The sequence below is a fragment of the Phodopus roborovskii genome, unplaced genomic scaffold, assembly GCF_943737965.1.
Source record: "Phodopus roborovskii unplaced genomic scaffold, PHOROB, whole genome shotgun sequence".
Classification (NCBI taxonomy): Eukaryota; Metazoa; Chordata; class Mammalia; order Rodentia; family Cricetidae; genus Phodopus; species Phodopus roborovskii.
The window spans coordinates 6,616,147-6,632,619 of record NW_026126636.1 but is presented as its reverse complement, the minus strand read 5'-3'; the positions used below and the strand labels follow the sequence as shown (position 1 = coordinate 6,632,619).

The window sequence follows — 16,473 nt, the reverse complement described above, 5'->3', positions numbered from 1 at the left end:
AGGGCATTGTTGGGGCTGGACTCAGATTTCACTCTGGATGGCAATGAAGCATCATCTGGTTTCCCAGGGTTCCCCAATGGACCAAGGCAAGGTGGGCTCTTTCTGGACTTTGATACACAGTCTGAGTCCTCCATGAATTCCGGGGTGTGGCTTGGGGGCCACCTGAGTGTCGGGTATGGGTGTGGGGTGGGGGCCTGGATCCCCTGGGATGCTGTGCTGTGCTCTGAGGTCCCTCTGGAATTAGAGGTATGTGGTCTAGGTTTCCTGACAGGGTGTGCCCTCCTCCCCACCATCTGAGGTCACGAAACAGCTCCCAGGTGGCTCACCAACATGGTCTGGAGTTTCAAAGGAGGTAAGACCTGCACTCTGAAGATGGAGCGAGCTGGTGTGTGTGTGTGTGTGGGGGGGGTCCAAGTAGCCTTTGGGGCGTGGTCTGGAGGGACAGGGGTGGAGCCGGGGCCCAGGCTGGACCCCGGCGCTCGGCAGTGGAGAGGGGTCTGCAGCGACCTGGGCGTGCGTGTGGCCGCCCCACCTAGGGCCGGCGCCCCCTCCCCCCTTGCGGCGGCGACGCGGAGGGCGGAGCGCGGCGGCGCGCGGGAGGGCGGGCGGGCAGGCGGGAGGCGGGCGGGAGGCGGCCCCGCGGCACCGCGCCCCCTCCCCCGGCCCTCCCCCCACCATGGCGCGGCGCGAGGCGGCGGCGGCGGCGGCGGGGCCGGGCCCCGGGCCCCCTCCCCCGGGCTGGGTGAGCGTGGCCCGCGGCGGTCCCTGGGGCTCTTTGGGAGCGGCGGGCGGGGGCGCGGGGACGAGCGTGCCCGTGTGTCCGCGGCGCTGCGGCGGGGCCCGGCGTGCGCCCGCCCGCGGCCCTGTGTGTGCCCGGCGCCCCGCCGGTGTGGCCATCCGGGCGTGTGCGGGGCCGCGGTGGGCCGTGCGTGTGCATGTGTGCATGTGTGCGTGTGTGCGCGCGTGTGTCCCACACACTCCGGGGCGCCGGATCGGGGGGGGCTGTGGCGCGCCCGTCCGAGGGGCTGTGTGCAGGTGTGTGCGGGGGCTGCGCGCCCAGGTGTGCGGGGCTCCCGGTGGGCCTGTGCGCGCGTGCGGCTGGCTGCGTTGGGGGTCTGTGTCCGGCGGGGCTGGATGTCCATCCGAGGGGCTGCGGAGCCGGGTGTGTTCTCTCGGGTGTCCGTGTGTGTGTGTGTGTGTGTGTGTGTGTGTGTTGTATGCGGGTTGGATGTCTCCGAGGGCGCGCGCGTGTGTGTGTGTATGTGTGTGTCTGTGTGTCTGTGTCAGGTACCCTGCTGGGGTGGGGGCTGAGGCTCAGCGCATAGTGGGGCCAGGCCTCTGTATGGATGTGTGTGTGTGTAGGTGTGTGTGTGTGGGGGGGTGCTTGGCTGCTCCCTCGGTCCATGTCAACTGGGGGGGGGTCCTCAGTGATCCTTGGGGGAGACGGCCATGTCTTCCTCCTCTTTTCCGTGGCTGGTTGGGGAGGGGGATGGGAGGCCGGGAGGTGGACAGATGGAGGGATGAGAGGCCGAGGGATGGACAGATGGGCCCTGGAGTGAGGGGTGAGGGTTTGAGAGTGGAGGGTGGGGTGAAGACCTGGCCCTTCCCTCCCCACCCCACCCTAACTCCCCCACCTGCCGGGTGTCTGCAGATAGGGCCTCCGTTGCTTATATCTTCCTGGCAAGGCTGGAGAAACTCTGGGGGGTTGCTGGTGGCAGAATCTTTTGGGGACCCAGCTTTGAGACCCAGCCCTTCCCATTCCTATGAAGTCCCACCTGCTGAACTATGACCTTTAACCCTGGCTTGTGCCCGGTTCTCTCTGGGGCGGGGTGTACAGGGACAGCAGGGGTGTTAGAATGTATCTGGCCTGGCAGGTAGGTGGAACAGGAGTGTGCTGGGCCCTCAGGAATGATATCGGTGACAATGAGTGTGAAGCTGGTTGCTCTGTTGACCGTGCTCCGTGCTTTGGTATTTTGTGTGCATTTACAAGTGTGTTAGTTCCTCCCGGGACTGTGGCATGTGTGCATCTGTGATGCCTGAGCCTCTCAGAGTGCCCGTGTGCTTATTCACGACTGTTAGCTTTGTCAGTGTGTGTCCGTGCTAAGGGCTCTGTGTGTATGTGTGAAGTGTGTGCCTGCTGAAGCTGCATGTGTCTGTTGGTGTGTTGTCAGCGTGTGACTGCACAGGGGGAATATGTGAAGTTCCATGGATGTGTCGAGGTGTGTAAGAGTGTGCACCTGTGTATCTTTCATTGTGCAGGTGAGTCTTGTGTGTGTGAGCCGCTGTGTGTTGGCGAGTGTGCAAGGGTTATATAGATACAGATGGCTGGTTGTCTGTTAAGGGGCATATATGTCCCCCTGTGTCTATACATCTGTGTGTGAGGGAGAGCCTCTCTCTGTGTGTGTGTGTGTGTGTGGTGTGTGTGTATGCAGGTATGACAACCTTGAGGATGTATGTCTCTTGGGAGTCCTTTTCAACTTTTGTCTCTGGGGACCAGGTTCTGTGTGCTTAGGCATGTATCTGCACCTGTGCCTTGGGCACAAGATTGACCCTACTTCTGGGTCTATGAGTGTAACCTGTCTGTAGCATGCCAAGGCATAGTCTGGGACACAAATGTGACTGTACCCTGGGCTCAGTGCCCTAGAGGGTAGGGAGCACCCAGACTGGGGTGGTGTGGGTCTGTAGAGCTTGGGTTGGGACTGACGTGGACTGGCTTGGGCTCACCAATATTAACATGGATTGAGATGTGATGGCATGGTAGGAACTTCCTGATGCTTCTGCGCTCTGGATGCCACTCATATCTTTGAAGTTGGGGAGCCCATTTGAAAACTATTGAGTTGTAAGATGTCTGGTCCAGAGACTCCCAGGTCTCAGAAAGAGAAGCCTGGGAATTAGAATTCTAGGGCTGCTAAGAGGGTAGTAGATTCCATACTCCAGGAAACTGATGCAGGTAGGGGATGGGGTAAGGGTCCAGAGCTCCTGAGACAACAGAGGGCAAAGCCCACATCCTGAACTCCTGGGGTTTGGAGGGTATACAATCCTGAGGCCTAGTCTCCTAAGGTTTGGCCATGACTGTCTGTCCTAAGGTTCAGACTGACAGTCTGAAGATCTTGTAATAGGGGCCTGAGAAAGCAATCACTGTAGGGATTCCCTTGGCTCAGATGGTCTCCAAGGTAGGCCTGGATGACTAGAAAGAAGCTGGAAGATGCTAACTATGTTTTTTTTCTTTTGCAGGTACAGGCCCAGGCCCTGACTCCTTGAAGAGAGGTAAGCATAGTGTCTTGTGCTGGGCAAGGGATGTGGGTTGTGCCTTGGGCCGGGCAAGGGATGCGGGGTGAAACCACCCATTCTGAGCGAGCCTAGGCTCAGAGTTCTACTTAAGTGTACTCAAGTGCAGGATGCCACAGTGTCCAGAGAGGTAGGTGCCCACTCCCACTAAAGAGTAGAGATGAGCCTATGAGCATTGTAGTTGGGTAAGGGTTCATCTCATGCTGGTCAGGAGACTCAGAGGGAACCCATATGTCAGCATATGACATCTCTCAAGATAGATAAGGTGGTCACAAAAATGGGGCCTGTCCCATTTTATCAGTAAGGGGCCATAAGTGTTTGTAGGCATGGACTAACCCCTGCCAGTGTGGTGATACAGGCCTGTGATCCCAGTACTCGGTAGGCTGAAGCAGGAGAATTGTGAGTTTGAGGCCACACAGTGGGACCCAGTTTCAGAAAAAGAAGGAAGAGGAGGGGGAGAAGGAGGAAAGGAGCAGGAGGAAGAGAAAAAAAGGAGGGTGGAATAGCTCACTTGTAGAACACTTGCCTGGAATCCAATAGTGAGGGACTGGGGGGTGTGGCTTAGCCAGAGCACATTTGCTTAGCATGCACAAGGCCCTGGATTCCATCCCCAGCATCTCACTCACACATACAAACAGACACAATGTTAGGGTCATCTAACCTTTATGTAGCATTTATATAGTCTGAGGCTAAGATAAACTTGTTACAAAATATCCTTTTTGTTTTGTTTTTAGGTTTTGCCAGGCAGGGTTTCTCTGTATAGCTCTAGTTGTCCTGGAACTCACTCTTATAGACCAGCCCGGCCTGGAACTCACAGAGATCCACCCGCCTCTGCCTCCCGAGTGCTGGGATTAAAGGCGTGCGCCATCACCGCCCAGCTACAAACTGTTCTTATTTGAGCCCTCTTCAAAATAAGCCCGGGACTTGGGGTGTGAACCCTGGCAGAGGGATGGGATTCGGACCCTGAGAGGTGCCACGGCCTTTGGGTAGCCGATGGCTGTTCTCACTGTAGCTGCCTTACCTAAGAGTGTGCTGCAGCTGTGTGAGGAGACGCTCCCTGCTTGATTCACAGAACAGGGTTCTGGGCCCCAGAGACCCAAAGCAATCAGGTGCCTTACAGGGCTCCTAATGATGGAGGCTTGCTTTCCAGACCTGGGTCCCAAGTCAGTACAGAACAGCCTAGAGGGGAAGGAAGGCAGAATGGGGATGGGGGTGCACGGAGATGTTGGGCTGCCCTGGCCCGGCCTCAGTCTCTCTCTTCAGCCCATTTCTGCCTCCTTCTCTCCTTGTTTCTTCCTTCCTCTGCTTCTCTGTCCTCTTCCTCTTCTGTTCGTCTCTCTGGCTCAGTCTCTTTGCTGTGTTTTCGTCTTCACTCGGATTGTTTTCTTCTTTGTTCCACTGTTACCTGTCTTTTCAGCTCCTTTTTGGTTTCTTGAGACAAGGTCTCCACATGTAGCCCAGGCTAGCCTACATCTTTGAACTTCTTGAGTGCTGGGATTACAGGTGTCTGCCACCATACCTGGTTGTCCCCTTTTTGCAGTGCTGGGGAGGGAACCCAGGAGCTCAAGCATGTTAGGCAAACATGCTTCCACCGAGCCACGCCCCAGCCCCTCACTGGGGGATTCTAGGCACGTGCCCTCCCACTGAGCCACGCCCCCCCAGCCTTATTGCTGGATTCTAGGCTGGTGCTCTCCCACCAGGCCACGCCCCCAGGCCCTCATTGGTGGATTCCAGGCACATGTTGTGCTGAACCTTACCAAGCTTACTTCTCTGCCTTGGGAAGCTACTTCGTCGTTTTGCCCCGCTCCCTTCTAGTCATTCTCTCCATTCCTCCCCACGTGCCTCCTTCTGGCTCTCTCAGACTCTCTCCAGCTTTCTTGGTCCCAGTCTTCTTCCCCAGGGCAAAAAGATCAAGGTCACATATGGCTACCATTGTATATAGATTCCTTAAAAGTTGGTCAGCAGGGGCTGGGGCATAGGACAGGGTGGGGTGAAAAGCTTCAAGGATGCCCCCCTTCCCATCCTTTCCTCTTTGCCCCCTCCCCCACCGCCCACCCTGTGTTGTGACGGGAGCTGACATGTCGTGGGTTGCAGCTGCTGGAGGGGGAATTCCCGCCGGAAGGTTTTGCCTGGAGCAGAGGCATCGTGTGTATGCACACATGCGCCTGTAGGTGTACATGGGCCTCCTGTGTACCTACTGTTGGTACTGGCTACCCCTGCTCCGGAGCTCAGTTAAACCTAGAAAGAAACCATACTCAGGAGGACTTCCCCAGACTGAGGTTAATTCTGATGCTTTTTTCTCGACTCTGCCCACCTTTTCCATTTTGTTTTGTTTCATCCACCAATTTAGGTGGAGGGCCTTAATATTCATTGCGTGCTTACTGTATTCTAGGCATCATACTCAGTGGATTCCATGCATAAACTCCGTGAAGATCTTATTGTTTTAACATACAAAGTCAAGCCATTTCAGCCTGTCCAGGTGTGGTAGCATGCACCTGTGATTCTAATACTTGGAAGGCTGAAGCAGGAAGATCAAGATTTCAAGGCCAGCCTCAAGTGTATAGCAAGTTCTAGAACGGCATGCACTACATACTATCCTGTCATAAGAACAGGATGTGGTGGACATGCCCTTCATTCCAGGACTTGGGTGGCAGAGGCAGGTGGATCTCTGAATTCAAGGCCAGCCTGGTCTACATAGTGAGACCTTGTCTCAATAACAGTAGCAAAACTTATTATTGGGGAGATCCGTGAGTTCAAAACCATCCTAGACTACATAATAACACCACTATACCATAAACAAACAAGTGAAAAATAACAAAAAAAATTTTTTTCCTTTTTTTTTTTTTTTTTTGGTTTTTTGACACAGGGTTTCTCTGTATAGCTCTGACTGTCCTGGAACTCACTCAGATCCTACAACAAAAAGGGAGAAAAATGAAGAAATTATGGCTTAGGTGTGGGAATCATTCCTGTGGTCTCCTAGAGTTAGTAAATGAGAGAACTGGAATTTGCCCTCAAACGTGTTTGATTTTAAAGCACCTGTAGGCCAGCAAGATGGCTCATCAGGTGAGGGAGCTTGCTGCACAAACCCAGCAACCTAAGTTCGAGTCCTGGGAGCCACATGAAGGAGGGAAGAAAGAGCCAATGCCACAAACGTGTCCCCTGACCCTGCCACTCATACACAATATTAATAATAGCTAAAAATGAAAGCACTCACTCTTACCATAACACACAGTTCGGCACTTGGAATGTATTAGGCACCCAGGGTTGTTGCAGCTAATACTTTCTAGTACGTGTTCAACCCAGAACATTGTACGTGGCAGATGCAGCCCTAACTGCTGTGCTTACTAAGAGTGACCATAACCTTCACCAAACGCCTGTTTTTTCTCTCCTTTTTTACAGATGAAGAAACCGAGATTCAGAGAGGTTCAGACATGTGCCCAAGGTCACATAGCTAGTAAGTGTCACAGCTGGAATCGGAATTCAGAGTGTGTGTGTTTGTCATCCTTGGTCCTAAATTTCAGCCAACAGTGATTCTAAACTATCTGGTGGGCTGGGAGGTCATGGGCAATTGGGAAGCTCCTAGAAGCATGACAGTTGGGAGAGTAGAAGACCTCAGAGTGACAGCAGTGGAGATTTGCCAATCGCTATGGAGATTTTGTAGTCAGATTGGGGTGTTTTGGCCCAGCTCTGTAATGCAAGCACTTAAAAGACAGACACAGGAAGATCATGGGTTCAAAGCCAACCAGAGATACAGTGATTCTTTGTCTCAGAAAAAAGAAAGGCCAGGTGGTGTCCCAGGACTTTAATCCTAGCCCTCTCGAGGCAGAGTCAGGCTGATCTGTGGGATTTTTGAGGCCAGCCTGGTTTACAAAGTGAGTTTAGGTCAGGGTCAGCCCAGGTTACATAGTGAGACCGTGTCTCAAAAAAGAAAAGGAAAGATGGCCATGGGTGCCAGCTGTTTTGAAGTCTGTTGTCCAGAACTCATTCACCGGGAGTTAAAGGATCCCGTTTGACTTTCAGCAGTACGTCCCTGGGTTGCAGGGGTGGGGACCAAGCCAGGTTGCCTGGTTGACCATCTTCCTCCCCTCCAGGTCTCACTTCCTGCTTCTCCTGCCTCCTCCCTGCACCATGGCTCCAGGCCCCTTCTCCTCTGGGCTTCTCTCGCCACCGCCTGCTGCTCTCCCTTTCCTGCTGCTGCTCTGGGCAGGGGCATCTCGCGGCCAGCCCTGCCCTGGTCGCTGCATCTGCCAGAACGTGGCACCGACATTGACCATGCTGTGTGCCAAGACCGGCCTGCTCTTCGTACCGCCCGCCATCGACAGGCGCGTAGTAGAGCTGCGGCTCACTGACAACTTCATTGCGGCTGTCCGTCGTCGAGATTTCGCCAACATGACCAGCCTAGTCCACCTCACCCTGTCTCGCAACACTATTGGTCAGGTGGCAGCCGGCGCCTTTGCTGACCTCCGTGCACTCCGGGCCCTGCACCTCGACAGCAACCGCCTGGCGGAGGTGCGTGGGGACCAGCTCCGAGGCTTGGGTAACCTCCGCCACTTGATCCTCGGCAACAATCAGATCCGTAAGGTGGAGTCGGCAGCTTTTGACGCCTTCCTGTCCACTGTGGAAGACCTGGATCTGTCCTACAACAACCTGGAGGCACTGCCATGGGAGGCCGTGGGTCAGATGGTGAACTTGAACACCCTCACACTGGACCACAACCTCATTGATCATATTGCGGAGGGCACCTTCGTGCAGCTGCACAAACTCGTGCGCTTGGACATGACCTCTAACCGTCTGCATAAACTACCCCCCGACGGGCTCTTCCTGAGGTCCCAGGGTGGTGGGCCCAAGCCACCCACCCCACTGACCGTCAGCTTTGGTGGCAACCCATTGCATTGCAACTGTGAACTGCTCTGGCTGCGGCGCCTGACCAGGGAGGATGACTTGGAGACATGCGCCACACCTGAGCATCTCACTGACCGCTACTTCTGGTCCATTCCGGAGGAGGAATTTCTATGTGAGCCTCCGCTCATCACGCGGCAGGCAGGGGGCAAGGCCCTGGTAGTAGAGGGCCAAGCTGTCAGTCTGCGCTGCCGGGCGGTGGGTGACCCTGAGCCCGTGGTGCATTGGGTGGCACCTGATGGGCGGCTGCTGGGGAACTCCAGCCGGACCCGGGTCCGTGGGGATGGAACGCTGGATGTGACCATCACCACCTTGAGGGACAGCGGTACCTTCACTTGCATAGCCTCCAATGCTGCCGGGGAAGCTACCGCACCGGTGGAGGTATGTGTAGTACCTCTACCATTGATGGCACCCCCGCCTGCTGCCCCGCCGCCTCTCACTGAGCCTGGTTCTTCTGACATCGCCACACCGGGCCGACCTGGTGCCAACGACTCAGCCACTGAACGCCGACTTGTGGCTGCTGAACTCACCTCCAGCTCTGTGCTCATCCGCTGGCCGGCCCAGAGGCCAGTGCCTGGCATCCGCATGTACCAAGTACAATACAACAGCTCTGCGGATGACTCTCTAGTCTACAGGTGAGTGCGGTACTGCAGCCCCAGGAACTCCCCTCCGACCCATCCTGCCCTCCGTCCCATCTGCTCATCCATCCCTTTGACCTTGCTTAGATGGGGCTTTGGATAGGCCTGTAGATACCTCCTTTTTTTTTTTTTTTTTTTTTTTTTTTTCTGCTCTGCTGTCTTTGTTTTTCTTGAGCTAAGGAGATGTTTGTGCAACACAACATGAGCCAGTGAAGGGTTGGGCAATGGAGTTATAAAACTGAACAGGGCCTGGTGCTTCAGACATGAGATCCTAGTTTTTGGGAAGCTGAGGCAGGAGGATTACAAGGACAAGGCTGGCCTGGACAGCTTGGAGACACTCTGTCTCAAAATTTAAAAAGTAGAAAAAAAGAGGGCTGGAGGTGGAGCTCAGTTATAGTAAGGTAGAGCCGCTGCCTAGAATCCCCCAGTGAGGGGCTGGGGGCGTGGCTCAGTGGTAGAGCCCCTGCCTAGAATGCCCCAGTGAGGGGCTGGGGGGCGTGGCTCAGTGGTAGAGCCCCTGCCTAGAATCCTCCAGTGAGGGGCTGGGGGCGTGGCTCAGTGGCAGAGCCCCTGCCTAGAATCCCCCAGTGAGGGGCTGGGGGCGTGGCTCTGTGGTAGAGTACTTGCTAAGCTGGGGGAGGCACTGAGCTCCATTCCCAGTCCCAAACAACAAATATTCCACAGGGTTCATGGTTAGCATCACTTGCTCTCCAGGGGCCTCTGTTCATGAATCCCATCAGTTAAACATTGTGGCACATAAAACACATGCGTTTATAGTTACATTTCTATTTATGTCGATACTAGTATTCCAATCGGATTGACTATAGAAACAGAAAGCAAAAAAGCATGAGAAAAATAGAAATGTAATGTTCTAGTTTGATTTCTATTACTGTGATAAACACTGTGACCAAGTCGTGGTGGCACACACTTTTAATCCCAGCACTCAGGAATCAGAGGCAGGTGGATCCCTGAGTTTGAGGCCAGTCTGGTCTATGGAGTAAGTTTCAGACCCAGCCAGAGTTACACAGAGAAGCTTTGTCCCAAAGCAACAACAAAACAAAACAAAAAACACAATGACCACCAAAACCAAACCAAAAAAACCCCACTCTGACCAAGAGCAATCTGGGGAGGAAAGGGTTTACTTTTCATCTTATAACTCTAAAGTCACAGTGCAGCAATGAAGGAAATCAGAGCAGGAATTCAAGACAGGAAGCACGATGAAGGGTCTGAAGCAGAGGCCGTGGAGTAGTGTTGCTTCCTGGTTTCCTCTCCATGCCTTGTTTTGTCTATTTTCTTATATAACTCAGGACCCCCTGCCCATGGGTGGCCCCACCCACACTGAGCTGGGCCCTCCCATCCTGTGTCAATCATTAGTTAAGAAAATGCGCCCACAGACTTCCCTACAGGCCAGTCTGATGGAAGCATTTTCTCAGTTGAGGTTCCCAGATGACCCTAGCTTGTGTCAAGTTGACAAAAATACTGATCAGTACTTATAAGTTACTTCTGCACTGCACAGGGCCCAGACTTGGGTGTGGCTGCAGGTTATAGAGAAGAAAAAGAACCATATGATGGAGATGCACAGAAATTCACTTATTATTACTTGTAGCCCTTACTTATTATACTGTGTAGCCCTGGCTGTGCTGGAACTCGATATGTAGACCAAATGGCATCGAACTCACAGAGATCCACCTGTGTCTGCCTCCTGAGTGCTGGGGTTAAAGGCGTGCACCACCACTGTCTAGCCCTGAAATGAGAATTTATAGTTACCTACCTCACTTCCATTTTTATCTGGGAAACAGTAGCTATTCAATATGTGTGTTTCCTGGGTACAAAGGACAGCTCCGAGGCTGATGTGGCTGGCACATGTCTGTGATCCAAGCACTTGAGGGGCTGAAGCAAGAGGATCTTCAGTCCAAGGTCAGTCTGGGTTATGTAGTGGCTTTGAGGTCCAAGTGAGCTCTACAGTGAGATTTTTGCCTCAGCAAACAAAGCAATAAGAAAAGGCAGCTTAGCTGCTTCCAAAGTGACCATTGGCACCGGGGACCTGAGGAGTTCAGTGGGTAGTGGGGCCTGAGCCCTGTGGTCTCTCCATCCTGGTAGTTTGTCAGTGTGACTCTCAGCCATGGACGCGCTGGCACACAGTGGGCACTTGATAAATGGCTGCTGGTGCATAGATGCATGTTGTGTTTGCCTTCCTTCTGCATTGTAGAGTGGCTGCTGCATGTCTAGTCTGGGCTTCACCTTCTTGGGGTTATCAGAGGGTCTGGGACCATTTCCCCATCTGTGGTCACCCCCAAAACTTGAGTGTGCTCAGCCCACACAAAAAAGCCAGCCTCATGCCTCCATCCCTGCCTGCCAGGGGCCTCTCTTTCCTCTGGGCTCTGCTTTTCTTTTGGTTTTGAGATAGGCTGGCAGGGAACTCATGGTGTTCTGAAATTTCAGGGACTATACCAAGTACAGAATTCTTCCTTTTGCTTCTGGCTGTCCCACACTGATGACATGATTGACTCTGTGTCAGATGCCCTCCCTAGATGGATTAGACTGACCCATTCTAACAAGCAGTCAGCAAACCAAGGCAGCAAACAGAAGCCTTCATAAACTGTGTCCAAAGATGCCGCCATTTCTACTTCCTACTCCGTTATGTAGCACTTACCATCACTACCATTCATTTCATTTAAAAAACTTAAAGTTGCTTTTGTATGTGTGTGCGCTACTTAACATTTTTAAAATCACATTTGTTTGGGGGGGCATTTTGCCATAGCATGCATATAGTGATCAGAGGACATCTTGTGTAAATCTCCTTCGACCATGTGACTCTTGGGGATCGAACTCTGGTTGTTAGGTATGGTGGCAAGCACCCTTACCCACATAGCCATCTTGCCAGCCTTTATTTTATTTTTATTTATTCATTTCTTTGTGGTACTGTTGATGGAACACAGGGCCTCACCCATGCTAGGCAATCACTCTATAATGCTCCTAGCCCCTCACTGGGCGATTCTAGGCAGGGGCTCTACCACTGAGCCATCCCCTCAGCCCCTCACTGGGGGATTCTAGGTAGGTGCCCTACCACACCCTGCATTCTCTTTCTTTTCAGACACAGAACCTGAGGCTCTGTGGGAGAGATCATTTGCTCTCAGATGCAGAAAGGAGCAGAGCTATTTTTCATATGCTTGAGTGCACACTTATTGAATACCTAGTGTTTGCCAGGCAGGGATGGAGGAGAGATGGATGGTGCATTTCTGTCAATCAGATTGTATTTTTCCCCCCATCTCTATTCACTGCTCTTTTCTGATCCACAGCCACTATGTGACAGGTTGGGGGAAAGTTCCAGATCCAGCATGCAAACAGATCTTGATGACCCCAGGTGGGCAAGTTCCCAGGACTCTTTTCTCCATGGGGTCCCTGTTCTATCCTGCATCCTCCATTGCAGATGCTAGCACATAGGCACTGCAGGGGTTAACTTCCTCTCTGCAGCCATGGGCTGAGGTGACATCCAACCAGAAGCCTGCTAGGCTGCTTGCTCTGGTCCGGCAGCCAATGAGAGACTCCTGGGCTCAGGCTTTCTTAAGGAGCCACTGACTGTCCTTGAAAAGGGGGGGGGGGGGAGTCCTTAGCAACTGGTTTTTTTGGGAGAGAAGAAACATGGGAATCCAAGCCTCTAGCAGAGGAAAAGGGAAAGTTAATTTAAGAAAGGGGTCAGGGCAGCTGGAGGTGGGTGGCCTATGAAAAACAAAGAGCCTTACGAGAAAGTAAAGAGCATTCTTGAGACCATGAGACCTATGCTTGAAGTCTTGGGGTGGAGAGTGGTGTCTGGTGACAGGGACCTTGGTGGGGGTCTCAGGACCAGGGCTGGCAGGCCTGTGGAGCGCTGACAGGTAAGCACAGGTGGGGATGAGGCATGGCTTTTTAGGAGGGCCAGGACTTGTTCTGCATGGTCTTAAGTAGAGGAAGAGGCCGGGCTGGCTCATTCCCGGTGAGCCACTAAGGAGTTTGTGAGGTTGGGTGCCGGGCATGACAGTCAGTGCACTCCACATGCCTGAGTTCCCTGAGGATGGAAGTAGTCAAAACAGACTGTTCCAAGACATGCTCATCGAAAGAGAGCAAAGTCTCCGGGAGGGAATGTCCTTAAGGTGGATCATAGAGGAACATAGAGGATGCAGCTGGTGAGATGGCTTAGTGGATCAAGGCACTCTCTACCAAGCCTAAGGACCCGAGTTCAATCCCTGGGACCCACATGGTAGAAGAAGAGAGCAGACTCCTGCAAGCTGTCCTCTGACCTCTCTCCTACACACACACACACACACACACACACACACACACACACTAGTAAATGTGAGTCAGATGAAGTCAGGCTTGTTAACTCACTGTCCCTACCAGAGGGAAATGATGCACAGAGAAGTTAAGAAATTTGTGTATGGTCACCGAGGGAAGAGAGAAGATCCTATCCCCGAGTTGTGGCTGCTAAGTGTTTAACTGGATGATGTTGCTGTACCTCCCACCTCATTCGATAAACCCATACTTGTCTACATCTTAGTCCGTTGTAGATGAGACTTGGGGAATTGATTTTTGGAATTCTGGTGGTAAAGTGATCGGCACACATACATACATAGAACAGCTGTTTGCCTCAAGAGGAGCTGTCTCAAGGTGCCTTGAAGAGACATGGCTTGTAAGCCAGAGTGAATTAGAAGGGGAATGAATGGAAATAAGTAGCTGAGGTGCTTGGGAAACTGATCCAGGAGCTAGAGATTGTACCCAAAGGTGGGGCTTGTCCTGCATCGCAGCTCCTCTCCCCAAGGCAAAAATGCCGATCAAAGTGTGATTATGGCTGGGAATGGGAATGTAGCTCAACCGGGTAGAGTACTTGAAGGAAGACCTGGGTGTAATCACTCCCCCCCCCCACAAAAACAAAACCAAACAGCATTCAGGAAGTGGAGGGAGGAAGTTAGCCATTGCCCTTGCAGGGATAAAACAACTGTTGACCTCAGTATCCATCTGAAACAAGGAAGATTAGGAGGAATGGCCATAACATTGAGCTCCTTAAGTGGTAGATAATATGCAGCTGACAATTGTCCAAGGTATGAATGGACATAGTCCCAGTAGGTGATACTCAAGTTAAGTCTGGAGGCGGGGCATGTAGATGAGGGGGCGTGGTCTTTGCCACAATCCTGAAAGGCTGGTAATATATTAATGGAGGACTGCCTTGAATGGCCACTGTAGATACCAGTAGCATGGTTTCTCGTGGTTGGGGCATAAAGTGAAGGGGGGTGTGGTCAGGAGTGGGGCTAACTCCGTCCTGATCCCATCCCTTTCCGCAGGATGATCCCTTCTACCAGCCAGACCTTCCTGGTGAATGATCTGGCAGCTGGCCGCGCCTATGACTTGTGTGTGCTGGCAGTCTACGACGATGGGGCTACCGCTCTGCCGGCTACCAGAGTGGTAGGCTGTGTGCAATTCACCACGGCGGGAGATCCCGCGCCATGCCGCCCGCTGAGGGCCCACTTCTTGGGCGGCACCATGATCATCGCCATCGGGGGCGTCATCGTAGCCTCGGTCCTCGTTTTCATCGTTCTGCTCATGATTCGCTACAAGGTGTACGGCGATGGGGACAGCCGTCGCCTCAAGGGCACGTCCAGGTCTCCCCCTCGGGTCAGCCACGTGTGCTCTCAGACCAACGGTGCAGGCTCCGGCGGGCAGCAGGCCTCCGCCCCACCAGCTCCTGACCGCTACGAGGCGCTGCGGGAGGTGGCTGTCCCTGCAGCCATCGAGGCAAAGGTGACCGAGGCCGAGGCGACTTCCGCTGAGCTAGAGGTGGTGCTTGGACGCTCACTGGGTGGCTCTGCCACCTCGCTGTGCTTGCTGCCCTCCGAGGAAACTTCTGGGGAGGAATCTAGGGCTGTGACAGGTCCTCGAAGGAGCCGTTCGGGGGCCTTAGGGCCTCCAACTTCAGCGCCCCCGACACTAGCTCTGGTTCCTGGGGGAGCCTCGGCCCGGCCGAGGCCGCAGCAACGCTATTCCTTTGACGGGGACTACGGAGCGCTGTTCCAGAGTCACAGTTACCCGCGCCGCGCCCGGCGGACAAAGCGCCACCGGTCCACGCCACACCTGGACGGGGCCGGAGGGGGCGCGGCCGGGGAAGATGGAGACCTGGGGCTGGGCTCCGCCAGGGCACGCCTGGCCTTCACCAGCACCGAATGGATGCTGGAGAGTACCGTGTGAGCGGCGGGCGCACGGGCACCGGGACGCCCGTGGGGCCGCACTTGGTAGCCCAGCCCGGCCGGATGCAGGGAAGGCTGGAGAGAAGGGATGCGCGAGGGGCGGGGCCGGCCGCGTCCGGGCTCGGGGGCGGGCCGCCGGCCTCTCCGACTCCACCCCTCTGCCCCGCCCCCCGCGCGCTCGCGGACCTTGCCGGAGCCGGTGCCTTACACAGCGAAGCGCGGGCAGGGGCGGGGCCCCCCCACACTGCAGCACTGAGACACGAGTCCCCTCCCCCACCCGGGACCCTGGGGCAGGGGCGAGGGGCCCATTCCTTGTATCTGGCTGGACTAGATCTCTTTCTGCCCCGCGGCGGCCTCCAAAGCCTCCAGACCCCTCAACCCCAGCCCCCTCCCTGGTCCCACCTGGTCCGGTTTGGAGGGAGGGGCTCCTCTTTTCTCTCTGTCCACGTCTTTCCTGCCCACTGTCGTCTGTCTTAAGTCTTTCCTTACTTGTCCTCCTCTGTCCCATGGTTGTCTCTTCTCTCTCTGACCGCCCTTAATTTTTTTAAATTTTATTTATTTATTTATTTATTTTGTCCTGGGTCCTTGTCCCTCCTGATTCCCTCTCCTCTCCATCTCCCGGGCAGGTCCCACTGAAGGACCAGACTCTTCCTCTGCCTTCCTCGTCCCCACAATGAGTCCCCACACAGACAAAATCCAAAAACCAAATCCCTCTCTCTATCGGAGCCGGGACCCTCCGCCGCAGCAGAATTAAACTTTTTTCTGTGTCTGAGGTGGCTCTGCTGAAGTGTGTGTGTGTGTGTGTGTGTGTGTGTGTGTGTGTGTGTGTGTGTGCGCGCGCGCGCGCGCGCGCCTGTCTTGGGGGAGGAGGACTCTGAATCAGACTGGAGAGAGTATGACAGGCTCGAGAAACTGGCAGGCAGACTTGGAGGTGGGAAGTAGCAAAAAAATGACTGACAGGTGTGGGTAACCCTCAAATCATCTAATCCTCACAATAACCCTAGGATTCGGATTCAGTTAACTCACTCTACAGGTGAGGACACTGAAGCCAGGTGGGCTAGATAATATGTCCTGGCTTAACCAGAAGGGCAAAAAATGGAGATTAGTTTATTTAATGGTAATTTCAGCTGAGCATGGTAGCCCTCGCCTTTAATCTCAGAATTTGGGAGGCAGAGGATAGCAGATCTCCGTGATCTTGAGGCCAGCCTGGTCTACACAGTGAGTTCCAGACCAGCTAGGGCTACTTAGACTATCTCAAAACAATGAAAAAATAATTCCACATAGTATTTACTTATTTGGTGTGTGTGGTATGTACATGTATGTGCTGGTGCATTCATCCATGTGTGAGTGGGGAAGGTTTACAAAAATGATTTATTATGTTTACAACATTCTGCCTCCTTATATCCCGGCATGACAGAAGAGGGCACCAAGTC

At 53.9% G+C, this 16,473-nt stretch overlaps 1 protein-coding gene across 1 annotated transcript; it reads left to right on the top strand.

Annotated features, from left to right (window-relative positions):
* Positions 1-3,116: 3,116 nt before the first annotated feature.
* Lrfn1 (leucine rich repeat and fibronectin type III domain containing 1) lies at positions 3,117-15,478 on the top strand. The gene is made up of 4 exons (XM_051207184.1): positions 3,117-3,267; positions 6,688-6,742; positions 7,380-8,822; positions 14,141-15,478. Exons 3-4 carry the CDS (start codon positions 7,417-7,419, stop codon positions 15,039-15,041), a joined length of 2,307 nt encoding a protein of 768 aa, XP_051063141.1. The 5' UTR covers positions 3,117-3,267; positions 6,688-6,742; positions 7,380-7,416; the 3' UTR covers positions 15,042-15,478.
* Positions 15,479-16,473: the final 995 nt, after the last annotated feature.

Bases quoted from the DNA above. Each gene is read 5' to 3' on its own strand.
- Lrfn1 (XM_051207184.1), top strand. From the start codon at position 7,417: ATGGCTCCAGGCCCCTTCTCCTCTGGGCTTCTCTCGCCACCGCCTGCT. The intron at 8,823-14,140 runs GTGAGTGCGGTA...CCCTTTCCGCAG, and splicing joins GATGACTCTCTAGTCTACAG to GATGATCCCTTCTACCAGCC.